The sequence below is a fragment of the Pyrus communis genome, chromosome 5 (assembly GCF_041283825.1).
Source record: "Pyrus communis isolate YQ-2024b chromosome 5, ASM4128382v1, whole genome shotgun sequence".
NCBI classification, from domain to species: domain Eukaryota; kingdom Viridiplantae; phylum Streptophyta; class Magnoliopsida; order Rosales; family Rosaceae; genus Pyrus; species Pyrus communis.
The window spans coordinates 3,809,361-3,823,566 of NC_142569.1; the positions used below are offsets into that span (position 1 = coordinate 3,809,361).

The window sequence follows — 14,206 nt, forward strand, 5'->3', positions numbered from 1 at the left end:
TACATTTTGATTTGATTGTGTGATCAAATTTAGCAGTACCACAATAGATAGGAGTTGTGTTAGAGACAATTGTCCATGCACATATTTACATGTATTCTATGTTTTAACTATTCCACATAATATTGCGTATTTGACTTGAAATATCTGTGGCAATAATAGAAGCTCTCCCTGCGCCGTTGGTGGGAGCGGATTCAATCAATGTGGGGTCCACACAAATCTAACGGCTTGCAATTTCCTTGGCTTTCCCTCAATGGATAATACAACATATTGTGCAATTTGTGCTGTTGTCGTAGGTAGGCTAATCTGTGGATTACTGAACGCCGGCCGTCCGGCTTTGCCTGTGGACAAGGGAAGTGTTTGGAATTGTTTTATTCGTATCGGCAATGACATCCTTCCTCGATGATTACGGACACATCAGATCATCGAAAAACAACGTCCAAACTAAATTTTTGAGTTGGGCAAAAGATGAATTCCAAAACGACACGCACCACACCTTCACCAACTGTTTTGTTTTCTAGGAATCGACCTGCACGACAATCCGTCTAAAGAGGGGACTACACAGCAGCCATGAAAAATTTGCCAACGTAGGACAGATTATACATAGGGAGTTGAATGAACAATTTCAATTAATTCGTCTCAAGAATATAATCTCGGAATGCCGAATAATTCGGGCGAAAACCTATGTGAAAAGTAACATGTAATATCTTGTTACACGCTCCTCTTGATCGGCTAAACATATTTGTCTTGGATAATTAATGATAACGACAATGGAAGTAAACACCGAACCCCGCCTGCCTATCTCCTAACGCCGGCAGAATTTCCGAGATTTTTTTTTACACAACCCAGTAGAGGGAATAACAGATCATGTCGTAACAGAAACCAGCTACATCCAGTGCAGATTCGGTCCCTAGCTTGAGCAACATCCAGCTTTCTTCACAGCTGAAACATCTTTACTGATGTCGATTTTCTCTCCTTGAGGAACGGTCGAAGCAGCTCCATCGCCAGCCTCCATGGCCTTCCTGCTCACAATGCGAAAGATCTGGGTGAGGACTTCAGAAAATGCATTGTCCACATTGGTTGCTTCGAGTGCAGAAGTTTCCATGAAGTAGAGAGACTCCCTCTCGGCAAAGGATTTTCCGTCCTCAGTTGAGACTGCCACAAGGTGACGAAGATCTGATTTGTTACCAACAAGCATGACAACAATGTTGGGATCAGTATGGTCTCTTAACTCCTTTAACCACCTTTCCACACTTTCAAATGTTGAATTCCGAGTGACATCATACACAAGTAGTGCACCGACAGCCCCTCGATAATAAGCACTTGTTATCGCTCGGTACCTACAAATACAATACAAGAGGTAAATACAAGCTTGATGTGAAAGGAATCCAAAAAACATCGAATTTTTCACTGCCAAGTCCCAAACTATAGCACTAATGTAACGATACTAAATAATGATAACGATAACAATATAATACTAACACAATTAGTTAGGACATCAAATTACCATTAACTTATTCAAAATCCCATATACAGCATTACTAGAGAGAGACAATTACATATAAACTATCAAACGAGAGCATATTGAAGTTCTACATCACAGCAAATGTAGGTGTTCCAGATCAAGTGTCAACATCATCACAAAAAAGAAATGCTGTCAAATTATACATCGAATATTTAATAATAATATGATACAACCATACATAACCCATCTGAATAGAGCCAAAAGTTCATCAATTTTTCTGTACACAATGGTAACATCGGTACAAAGACAACAAGTGTTGTTAGTGACAGGTTGGGTTGAGTTGGATGGCTTGGGGTAACTTAGTGTCATATATGGACCTGAAGTCGGATGGTGGCTTTAGAATATGTTTCAGAAGAAAATTTGTGCATGTCGAATAACATAGTGAAGAGATTAGTTATCTCACATCCTCATTGGTTTAAACAGTTTAATAATAGTTGGGCACGGTGGGTAGGTTGGGTTATTTAGTCTATCTTACTCCAATCCTGTGTGGATATCTAACATGGGTTTCAAACAAAATAGTTCAACCAATATTTGGTGTCAATCACAACCTCAGTGTTGCTAATAAGATGGCTTCATTTTACCATTTTTTTTTCAAGAGAAGGTGTAATCCTGAGACAAATATACAGTCTATACTGGCATACCATGAAGCACTCAACATATACTTTAAATGATTTGTTTATGTGGACTGGCCACAATTCTCGCTAGGAGAGCACGTAGTATTCAATAAAGAGATTTTAAATTATCTTGTCAGCTTAAGCAGAATAACTCATAAGAATGTGCAGCATTTTTGTTTTTCTATTATAACATTCATTATTTTCTCCTTCTCAATGCTAGAAAAGAAAGTGGACCTGATAGTTTACACTCTTCGCACCCCTCTTATTCTAGGAAGAATAATGTAACTTGAATTCGAGGGTAATTGAACTGTCTCGCAGTTTGTACAACTTCACCAGAACAGTAAGGGAGACCAGATAATCCTCATCAGCTGTCTGTTTGGGTGCTCAAACTATTATCCATTATTGAATATGCATAAAATTCGAACCAAAATAGTTTAATAGAAGAGCAAGTGTGCATGTGGCACAATACTGGCTAAACAGTGATGCAGAAAACCTGTTCAAAGTGAAAAGGCATGTGAAGGAGTTTGAATGACAATAGAGAGTTCAGATTTGTAGTAGCAGTACTGGTTTGAATGGTAATAAATTAGGAAGGCTTTATTTCTCGAAATGCAAAATTGCTCCAGGCTCATAGAAAGTCATTAGAATATAGAGACACATATGATCGTAGGTAATACAGAAAGCAAAACTTTGGCCAACTTCAACATCCATCTGCTCAGATATGACTTATCTTGTTTATTATATTATACCTTAAAGTGGTAAGATTTGAAACTGAGTATAATTTCTGTGCTTTTCATAATGATGAAATACTAAAACCATCATATTTTTACCCCTAAAGATCATAACGGTCAAGGCAAACTATAGCACACCTGCATTGCATGAGCACTTCCCACCAGCAATTCATTCCAGAAAGCATAATATAAAACTTAACTTAAATGCATTACCTATAGGTCACATTTATCACACCAATTTCTTTTCAAAACATGTCAAGTTCAAACTCTGCATTTTGAGAAAATCAGTTCAGTTTCTCAATAAGAAATACAATCTCTTTGATAATTCCATGTTAGCGGAGATCAAATAATCACGTTCCACTAATGTTAAACAAGTGGCCTTTTTTCTAACAAAAGACTGTAGCCTCATCAGTAAACTGTAAGAATACTCAGGGGGCGACACCACAGTTATATTACATCTTTTTTTTTACTGGTGACCATACAGAATTTGAAGCCCAGATGAAAATTTGAAAGCAGATTTAATGAAAGATCTCTCTACCAACACAGTAGCTGGAATCTCCAGAAAGTAATGACTTTGAAACAGAGAGGGTTGGTTTGACTACCACATATATTTAAGACAAGCCAGCCATTAACAAAGCTTCACTGAGTAATGGTATCCAACAAACAGAAGATCTGCACTAAAAATCATCATTCCACTGAAAATTAAGTACATTTCTCTGTAGAAAGTAATGGCATTTACTATTTAAGCATTGTATCCGATGGATCAAGGACATTACATGCAGCAACTAGCAACCAGGCATTTCCAAATACCAATTCACACCAACCGGAAAGCATAAATTACAGAGACCTATAAACACAGCTTGCACATTTCATTTCATTTCTAATTCATAAGTCATATATAAAGTTAAAATGAATTGCAGAAGAAATGCAGATATGCACAACAACAACAACAAAATAATGTCAAAACCACAATTTTCCTTCAGACAATGAATCAATGCTTGATCTGTGTATAACTTAGATTGCTACAGAAACAAATCGAAACCAAGAAAATTATGAGCACTTTGATTCTAATACTCAGATCTACTAAAACAACCCAAAAAAGCACCAAATCCAGGCACCAACCAAATTGCAAAAGCTTAATTCTTTCATCACCTAAAACCCAACAACCCTGACCCATTTCATATCTTATGATCATCAACCAAAAGCTTCAATCCCACCTAAAAACTCAAAAAAATAAGAATAACCCAGATCACAAATAAGCAGAAAGATGAAGAAAGAAGCAAGAAAGCAGACCAACCGTTCTTGGCCAGCAGTGTCCCAAATCTGGGCCTTGATGACTTTGCCGTCGACATCCAAGCTGCGGGTGGCGAACTCGACTCCGATGGTGGACTTGGACTCGAGGCTGAACTCGTTCCTGGTGAACCTCGACAGCAAGTTGGACTTGCCGACGCCGGAGTCGCCGATCAGCACCAACTTGAAGAGGTAGTCGTAGTCATCCTCAGCTCTGTACCCAGCCATTACTGTGACCCCAAAGAAGAAGTCTGAAGCTTTTTGGCTTCTAAGAAGAAGGCGGTGATCTCGTTCTTCAGATCTCTCCCGGTGATTTGCTTTTGCTCTCTGAAATCTTCGTTATTATTTTTGTTTTCGGCTTTTCGGATGCGCCAGACCTGTGGAAGACTGCTGTCTGGAAGGAGAGAATGTGGAAAGTGAAATGACGTTTATGTCCTTGCTTGATCAAAGTGGGTTACAGCTGAGAGGTCTCATTCGGCGGGAGGGTGTTTTTGAGATTTTGGGATGCTCGTTTTTGGGTCTTCTAATTTATGGTCTTTGGGCTAAGTGGGCTTTCAGAAACAAGAAAGTAGGATTGTATTTAGCAGATTCGAGTGAGATATTATGATATTTTATTTAATATTGTTGTTAGTTAAGATTTTATTTGCAAAACATTGAGCAAATCCACTCTTAAAAAAATGCGCTAGCATTCAGCCCATTTAATCCATTCAGTGAATAGTGATAGGCCTCAATAAACAGTAATAGGTCAAATGCATCTCCACTCCTAAAAAAATGAGTTGGTACAAATTCTAAAAAATGCGCTGGCATAAACGATCTCCACATCTATAAAATACGCTGGCACCCAGCCCATTTAAAATATATAATTTTTTTATAAAATAATAAATAAATAAATAGTTTTAATTTCAGATAGGATTTTTAACCAAACTTGTCACGCCACGTGTCATTGTCTGAAAGTGTATGAAAGCTTTGGTAGAAAATGTTGAAAATGTTGAAATGTGGTGTAAGGTAGAAGATGATGGTTAGGTATTTATAGAAAGAAAAAGAATTTAATTTTTAATTAATTATTATTAATTTTAATTAAGTTAATTAATCTGAACAATTGGATTTGAAAAGGATTCAAATCCAACAGCCCAAATGTGGACACGTGGCCAATGGTCATAATTCTGACCGTTTGGTTTTTTTTTTTTCTCTTTTTTTGTATGAAAATCGTGAACCGTTGATCTTAGGATCGGACGGGCCAAAACGCACCACGTCATCTAGTCGTTAGGTTCGAATTTGAAATTTTTTTGACCGTTGGAAATCCAACGGTCCAGAAAACTAGTCTTTGGAAATCCAATGGCCCATAACGAGCCACATGGGCTGAAACGGCGGGCCCCATCGCCTTTATTTTTGTCGGGGACACGCGCCCACTAGTGCTTGTTTCCCACGTGCCTAATGCAAAAAAAATATCAGTGCCCTGTGACGTCAGGCTGATGCAAGCCTAACGTCACATAGGCCAGCTGATTGCTCAGCACAATTTGGGCCGACCTATGGCTTGGCTTGGGTTGGGTGCCAACCTATTAGGCTGGGCTGGAGCACTGTTGGGGGGTGTCGGCCCGTTTTGTGTGCTGTGAGCCGGTCTACCCACATGGGGTGGACTTGCTCTTATGAACTATCTAATAAATGAAATTATTATTCTATTGATAGCATATGTGGTCTAACTAATAAAGAGGCGGAGCCATGAAGAGATCAGGATGGTATCATGCCCATGCATTCTGACATTTTTTTCAAAGTTAAGTATTATGTTTATATTTTTCAAGGTTTTCTTTGTAGGCTCTGAGCCCTAATTCGACATTTTTACTTGAAAATTTTTTCATTGAGATTGATTTGAGGTTGGTGGCTCCTATGGATTTTAGAAAATCCGTTGCTTTGGAGCTTTGAGGAGGACTCCGGTCTGGGGATCAATGGAATGAGAGATAAAGAAAGTTAGACAAGCTTGGGGTTTAGGTTTAAGGAAGAGAAAGAAGAGCACGACACCATACCAGACCCAAACGATAATGGTTGTTTATCACACAACAAAGTAATTTTTGCAAAATCAGCAGGCATTTCGGATTGAGACTTTTGACATAAAATTCTGGCTCTGTGACTGAATTTACGGTGCAAGTATCATAGCCATTCGTAATATATGTATGAACAAATTACACCAAAGAACTTAACAAGCAACTAGAGTGTGACACTTTTGGGGTATATATGTTATGGTTAATATCGTGAACCATGTTAGCTAATGACTACATTGAGATTGGGATATTTCTATTGCTGCCTTTTCTTGATTTGTAATAATGATTCACATTTTTTTCATGATCGTTCCCTTTTGACAAAGCTTCTGAAAGCATGAAAACTGACACTGTTTTCAGCACCAAAGTGATCGATCTTCATTCTGCGCTACTTATAATCATCACTAGTAGCATTTTTCTATCATTACATCAATTTACAAATTCAACAATAATAATTATTATCGTCATACATCAGAGAAAAAGTAAATCCATTCAATCTACGACAGATATATGATATACATTATTGTACAATAAAGTTTTCTTCGTATAGCATGACCACTCAAAGGTGCCTGATACTCTACGGATGTTGGTCCAAGGAAATAATACATTCAACTATGTCTTATAGAAACCAGTTTTTCTGCCTGAAATTGCACCAAAAATATGATTTGGGATCTCTCCTCACCAACCGGACAATCATTCACACCAACCATGAATTATGCAAGCGTTGAGAAATTAGTTGGGTGTCCCATGAAGTAGACCCACAAATGATTTATGTGTGCCACCATGTCCATTCACAGCGGATTAAAATTTAGGTTGACTGACGTGGTATTGAATTATTTGACTCGCGAGGTTATTCTTTTTAAAACAGCATGTTATGAGCTCACATCGAAACTTTGAAAGTAATATGTAAAGCATGATTAACTTCGATGTTTTACATTTGTCAAGCTATTGTTCAATCCACTCTATCTTCGCCATATGTTGCACAAGTACAACAGTTTCCTACATAGATTATTCCCAAACGGGGCCCTATACGTATATAAGCAGGCTAAGCATCTTGTGATGTGAACTACAGAACCAATTTCTATAGACCTCGTTTAATATATGAGTAATGTTATTCATATCATCTTTTTATACCATATTTCTATATCATCTTAGGTGACATCTGATGTGGACAATCATATCATTTGAAAAATTTGCAAAACCCAAGGAAATGAAGGAGAAAGACTCCTCGTGTACCACAATTATCATTTAATTAATTAGTTTTTCTTAATTATTAGTTTATTGAATAATGAACTAAATTTAAAAATCTGATTAATTTAAATGATGTGGCTATCCACATCAAATGTCATCTAAGGTGGTATGAAAATGTAGTACAAAAATATAGTATGAATATTATTTTTGTTAATATATTGCTCCTCTAACATCTCTCTAAAGCAAACCTTTTCAAATTCCAGCGACTATTTAGCTTAAAAAAAAAAACAAAGAGTGCTACCAGATATTGAAACACATAAACAAAGACATAAGTATCATGGTATCCACGATCTCCCCCTATGATTACATACAGCCATACACGTTCTTACCACACTTACCCTTTATACACACACATTATTTTTGTCAAGTTATAAGTTCCTCATCTTTCCAGTTCCATTACTCTTGGTTCCAATTTGTCCAAATTAATGTCTTCTGGTACTGAGTCTGAGCTCTCTTCTCCTTCTTCTTCGTCCTCACCTGGGTTGCCTGACACGTGTCCTCTTTCCACTTGTCCAACTGTGCAGTTGGTCCCAAAATCTACCTCTGATCGACTTCTGCAGAAGTTCTTCGATGCCACGGAGTTCGACTTTGATTACGAGCAGAGCGGATTGTGGTCTCCTCTGGTCCGGCGTACGGTATTCCTGAGCTCTCAAGGAAAAATCGTCACTGAACAAGAAATGCTTGCCAGACTTTCAATCCTAACGGACGCTCCTTCTGCAAGACACGATAAAGCTTGTTTTGGGGTGAGTTGCTTAAGCTTCTTGTTTCGTTTGTGTGATTGGTTTACTTTTGTGCTTCTCTATCGCGCTTAGGTTGTTTCACACTTGGTTTTTAATGTATGTTTTTGTCTGATATTTTGTAGGGATGCTGGTGTTCTTGAAGGATATTTTGAAGCCATCCTGACTTCATTTATGAGGATTGCAGATCAAGAAACCAATTCAAATCAAACAAGGTAGAAGAAACAGACACCCATTTTTTACTGTTCTTTTACTGTATCATGTAAATGTTCCTTTTTTACAACCAAAAAAAGAAAAGGAAAAAGAATATTTAGAGAACAGAAATATTTTGGCTTCGAGCCTTTTTATTCCTTCAGTTTTTATTTTTTTGTTTTTGGTCTTTAATTCCATTTACAAAACTGAAAAGTTTTGTAATTTGCATATTAGTTGTTCAATTAGCCAGTGATTTCATACATAAATGTTATGAAAAATGTTAATGTACTTAGGAGTAGAAAACTATTGCTCATGTATACAGAAAGAAGATTCGAACATTGGGAGAGTGAGAAACTCGGTTATGAAAGTTTATGACCTATGATAAATTTGAGCTAATGTGTCGGTTACAAGGTGAAAGTTTTGAGGTTCAAACCCCACGGCAAAAAAAGGGAATGATTTCTTATTGAACAACGCATATCAATGAGAAGGACCGCTCTGTCACAGTAATATCACTGCGGTGATATTTTAAACTAATTATGTTGTCAAATAGAAATGTCATTTGAGCAGTATCTCAAACCAATGACATTTGTTATGTAAAAAAGTTAAAATGCATGATACTTTATAATTGACTTTATACTGCAACGATGATATCTCGATGTAGCTAAGTTTCTTCCAACATTAACTACCATGCTGTGATTAGTGAGGTCATGCAACATATCCCAAAATCACAGCTCACTGAGACAAGCTTATAGGGTCCTCAAATTGCAGTTTTTGCATTCAATAACAAAGGGAATAATATCCTCGAGATCGTATATGTACATATCATGCAGTGATCCAGCGCCCAAGGCTTTATTTTGCATATGGCAGCAATGCTTCGCAGTCCCAGACATTATCCTATACTAAAACCCAAACTCGGGTGTACTGTTCACGGACAGTGAAGTGGCGAAAATGCCCTCCGTTTGGTTTTCCAGCAAGCTTTTTTCTCTTTGTTGCACAGTTAAATGACGGCATTGCCCTTCTAGGCCACGCGTGACTCCAATTCATTTGTCCAGCCCACGTGTTGATCATCGTAGGCTGTTGCATTTCCCCGTCTTCTTCCCACTTTTACTTTTGCTTCCCATATTAGTCTCTGCTTTTCTATCACTTTTAGACCTCACTTTCTTTGTGCCTCAAATTTTCCTCTTGCACTGCTTCTGAATTTCCCATCTTTCTTTTGCCCCAGTGAATTAGCAAGTGTGCTTTTTGTGGTTCAAAATGATTGGATTGCTAGAAATATCATTTTTGCCTCACGTTTTTTGGCGTTTGCTGGAAAGAAAAAAAAAAAAAAAAAAAAAGTTGAAATTGGTATTGTGCGATACCGTTATCGCAAAAACAGAGCGTTTTCTTTGAATCATTAGAGAGGAAGTCTTCTGAATCACATTTGTTGGGCGATTTTTTCGTCGATGCTCATGTCTTTTTTCCGGTGAGTTTTCTGATTTTTTTGCTTGCTGGTTCTTAATTTTTGTATTCCGTTTTGAATTTGTAATGTCTTTTTGTGCATCTCAGTGTGTGATTCGATGTTTTAGATTGGGTTGGGTAGGCAGTATTATCATTTAGACTTGGGAGGGGTGAGGGTTATAGTTGGTGAGATCGAGGGCCGGGTGTTTAGATTTGGTGAGGAAGTGTTACAGAGAGAGAAAGAGAGAGGGAGGCATGAACAAGGGCAAGTAAAACCTGTTCATACGAGATCTATAATTCTGTAAGTGTTACAGAGAGAAAAAGAGGGAGGGAGCAGTACAGATTGCAAAGATAGAAATAGAGAGGGATGAGCGAACAGTACACTGTTTTTAGGGTGAGTGGTTTTGAAATTCCATGGTTTTGATTCTACTTGCAGCCTGAAGTGTGATTTTACATATGAAACTTCCAAGCTTTTTGATTAATCTTAAGCCAGATTGGTTAACTATAATTAAACTAATTTTTTTATTTTTTTCTGGTTATGTAGCTGAAGTAGCTAGAAAGAACAATTGTGGCTTGAAGTCTTCGTATTTGAAAGTTGAATCTCAACCTTTGAAAGGCTTTGTAAACGTGTCATCACGTGTGTAGCAGACCTTCATAGGAATTTAAGGTGAGTCTTCATTATCCAGTACATGTTACTTTGTTTCAGTTTGTTTATTTTCTTTAACATTTCTGAGCAATTTTTTGGAAGCCTAAATGATTCAGAATTGGAATTTATGTGTAAATTGATAATTGTAGGTCTCATTATTCATTGTTGCCTACTCTTTTTGATGTAGGTCAGGTTATTCTGGAGGGAATATGAATATATTCATCATCTATGTGTATATGTTTCTGAGTCAATGTCCATTTTGTTTAATTTTGATAATTTTTGCTAAAGTTTGAAACTTTTGGTGATTTGGGTTATTGGGGATGCCCACTATGTGTTGATATAAGATAATTAAGAATCCAGAAAAATTGGTAATTTTGGTTTTTTTTTCTTCTTACGCTTAATGTTTGCCTTTTGCTTCTGTACTTGGATTGGCTGTGAAAACTTAGTAGAAGTGAGAAATCAATGGAATTTTGTGGGTTATGTTTCATTTTGTTCTGGGGATTAATAAAAGAAATAATTTTGTTATTGTTGTCAAAAAATGCGTAGATGGGACTTATGAGCTGAAGTTGATGGATTGAATTTTGAGTTTCCTCACCAATTAGTGTATGTATGAATTGAAATCATGGGTACAGATTTGTTAATGGTTATTTACTTTGTCAGTGTAATGTGACAAATTTCTCTGGTGCATAGGTGTTTAAAAAATTCCAACCTGTACCCTGGCTGAAGACAAATAATTTTTCTTCACACTTGATACAGAGGCAAAAGAAAAGAGGTAAAATTTCTTATGAATTGAAATTTCGATGTGGTTGGTTTGCTTATATTTAATATTTATTATGTTCTTTTATTGTTTGTCTTATATATTTATTAATTTTTTTTCTCTTTTGTTTTGTCTTTTTTTTTTCCTTCTTTGCAATTCTTTGTTTTTGAATTGGTTATAACAGTTGTTTTCCATTATGTCTAAAAGACCTATAAATGCATTGGTAAATGATGTTGTGGACCAAAATGAAAACAGTAGTGATGATGAATATAATCTCTCAGTTGAATATAGCCGCTGTCTAAGAAAAGTGTGTAGAGCCAGTTATATGGAAAATTGTCAAAATGCTGTTTTCTCCAAGACTGATGGATTTCTATGTGAAACTTCACATTTTAGACATGATTGTAGTGCTAGCACATCTGATGTTATCCAATGTGGTATTAAAGATGTTAATGGTGATGAAGCACAAAATGTCACATCTGCTGAAAAAATTGTCTGCGTTTCTGATCAAAAAGGAAAAAAAGTTGTTAATTTCTTGAGTAATCTTGATAACACATTTGAAAAAACGTTTCATGTTGAGAATCACTCTTTTATGAGCAAGAGTCAAGCATTTTTCCAGAAAAGTAAAACTGATATGTTTTTTAACATAAAAAATTATTCCTTATTGTACTAATTGGATATTTAGTTATTGATGTATTGATTTTAAGTCCTCTTTTCTTTGTTTTTTTTTCATGTGTGTGTTTTTTTATGCAGGAGTTGGAATAGGTTATGTGGACTTTGGGGATAAAACTTATAAATGTATCCACTGTGGTGCTTACTTTTGGTTAAAAGAATCTCTTAAACAAGCATCCAAAAAAAATGAACCCGTTTTTACTCTTTGTTGTCAACAAGGAAAAATTGTTTTTCCAACTCCAAAATCGACACCACCTTTTTTAGAATCTTTGCTTGATCCAAATGGAGGCCAAAAAAGTTTAGCATTTCGAGAAAACATTAGAGCGTACAATTCAATGTTCTCATTTACTTCAATGGGTGCCAAAGTTGATCACTCAATTAATGATGGGTCAAGCCCTTATATTTTCAAAATTAGTGGGCAAGTTTGTCATCTAATGGGATCTCTTTTACCAGTTGACAATGAGTCTCCAAAGTTTGCTCAATTGTATATTTATGATACATATAATGAAGTTCAGAATCGTCTTAGAGCTTTTGAATCTGATGGAAATAATAAAAAACTTGATCCAAAAATTGTTGAAGGTTTGATTAAAATGTTTGATGCATCAAATAAGTTAGTTAAGCTATTTCGAACAGCAAGGGATAAATATGAAACTGATGGACTAATTTCTTTAAAAATGAGAATATTAGCAAGAGAACTAACGGATAGCAAGCAATATGACCAACCAACAAGTGATGAATTAAGTGGTTTAATAGTTGGTGATATAGGACTTGCTGATTCTAATAGAGATATTATTATAGAGTCTAAAAGTGAAGGGTTAAAGCGTGTCACAAAATTAAATCCAAAATTTATGTCTTTGCAATATCCTATTCTTTTTCCATATGGTGAAGATGGGTATAGACCAGATTTAAAGTGGAGTAAAAATTATAAAGGTCCAAAAACTAAAAGACAAAGAATACCCATGAGAGCTTTTATAGCTTACCAAATTCAAGAACGAGACCCATGTTTAACAACATTGTTAAAAGGAGGAAGACTTTTTCAACAATATTTGGTAGATTCTTATACAACACTTGAAGAAGATAGGTTGGATTACATTAGACAAAACCAAAAAAATTTAAGAAGTGAGGTTTACAAAGGGATTTATGATGCGGTGGCAAAGGGTGATAACGATGCAAGTAATTTGGGCCAAAAAATTGTGTTGCCAGCTTCATATACAGGAAGTCCTAGATATATGATTAATAATTATCATGATGCAATGGCTATTTGTCGAGAAGATGGACTTCCTGATTTGTTCATAACATTTACTTGCAATATAAAATGGCCAGAAATTGTTAGAGAATTTGAGAAAAAACCAGGATTCAAACCTGAGGATAGGCCTGATATAATTTCCCGCATGTTTAAAATGAAACTTGATGATATGCTTGACTTTATAAAATCTGGAAAGCCTTTTGGAGAAGTTGAAGCAAGTAAGTTTTAAAAATTTATTTTGTTGCTTATATTAATTTGCAATTTTTTTTTTTTTTAAATCAAACTGACCTCATTTGTTTTTTCTTTGTTTGTCTTATTTTTATTCTTTTTATAAACAGATGTTTGCACGATCGAATTTCAGAAAAGAGGTTTACCGCATTCTCATATATTAATATGGCTCAAGTCAAACTTCAAATGTGTGTCTCCATCTGATATTGATTCTATTATTTCAGCTGAAATACCAGATAAAATTCTTAATCCAAAGCTTTATGATATTGTTAATCAATTTATGATTCATGGTCCATGTGGTCACATTAATTTAAAATCTCCTTGCATGCGAGAAAATAGGTGTTCTAAAAATTTTCCAAAACCTTATAGAAATGAGACTTTTTTTGAATCAAATGGGTTTCCAATTTATAAACGTCGTGATGATGATACAAAATTTTTCATAAAAAATGGAATAAAAATTGATAACAGTTTTGTTGTTCCTTATAATGCAGAGCTACTTTTGAGATATAATGCACATATAAATGTTGAATCATGTTGTCAATCTATGCTTATAAAATATTTATTCAAATATGTTAACAAAGGTTCAGATAGAGCACGGTTAGTTCTTCAGCAAGATATAAATGATGAAATATTAACATATCTCAATTGTAGATACATATCACCTTATGAGGCTGTTTGACGATTGTTTCAATATTCGATACACCATAGAGAACCTTCTGTTGAACGATTACCAGTGCATTTACCATTAGAACAAAACATTGTTTTCAGTGGTGATCAATCGCTCATATCAATTATCAATCAAAGAGCTTTTGAACACACAATGTTGACAAGTTGGTTTGAGACAAATAAAATTTAT

The 14,206-nt window shown here is 35.7% G+C and overlaps 2 protein-coding genes across 2 annotated transcripts; one reads left to right on the forward strand and one right to left on the reverse strand.

Annotated features, from left to right (window-relative positions):
* Positions 1–608: 608 nt before the first annotated feature.
* Positions 609–4,556, reverse strand: LOC137726041 (ras-related protein RIC2). Its single transcript, XM_068464897.2, has 2 exons — positions 4,162–4,556; positions 609–1,337 (listed from the first exon to the last, which is right to left on the reverse strand). The coding sequence occupies exons 1-2, from the start codon at positions 4,380–4,382 to the stop codon at positions 908–910; spliced, it is 651 nt and encodes a 216-aa protein (XP_068320998.1). The 5' UTR covers positions 4,383–4,556; the 3' UTR covers positions 609–907.
* A 6,516-nt stretch (positions 4,557–11,072) lies between these two features.
* On the forward strand, positions 11,073–14,201 carry LOC148696579 (uncharacterized). Its single transcript, XM_088693250.1, has 3 exons — positions 11,073–11,093; positions 11,141–11,222; positions 11,958–14,201. The coding sequence occupies exons 1-3, from the start codon at positions 11,073–11,075 to the stop codon at positions 13,349–13,351; spliced, it is 1,497 nt and encodes a 498-aa protein (XP_088549376.1). The 3' UTR covers positions 13,352–14,201.
* Positions 14,202–14,206: the final 5 nt, after the last annotated feature.

Coding starts and splice junctions, on each gene's coding strand:
- LOC137726041 (XM_068464897.2), bottom strand. CDS start 4,382: ATGGCTGGGTACAGAGCTGAGGATGACTACGACTACCTCTTCAAGTTG. Junction 1,338..4,161: donor GACACTGCTGGCCAAGAACG/GTTGGTCTGCTT, acceptor TTGTATTTGTAG/GTACCGAGCGATAACAAGTG.
- LOC148696579 (XM_088693250.1), top strand. CDS start 11,073: ATGGGTACAGATTTGTTAATG. Junction 11,094..11,140: donor TGGGTACAGATTTGTTAATG/GTTATTTACTTT, acceptor TCTGGTGCATAG/GTGTTTAAAAAATTCCAACC. Junction 11,223..11,957: donor ACAGAGGCAAAAGAAAAGAG/GTAAAATTTCTT, acceptor TTTTTTATGCAG/GAGTTGGAATAGGTTATGTG.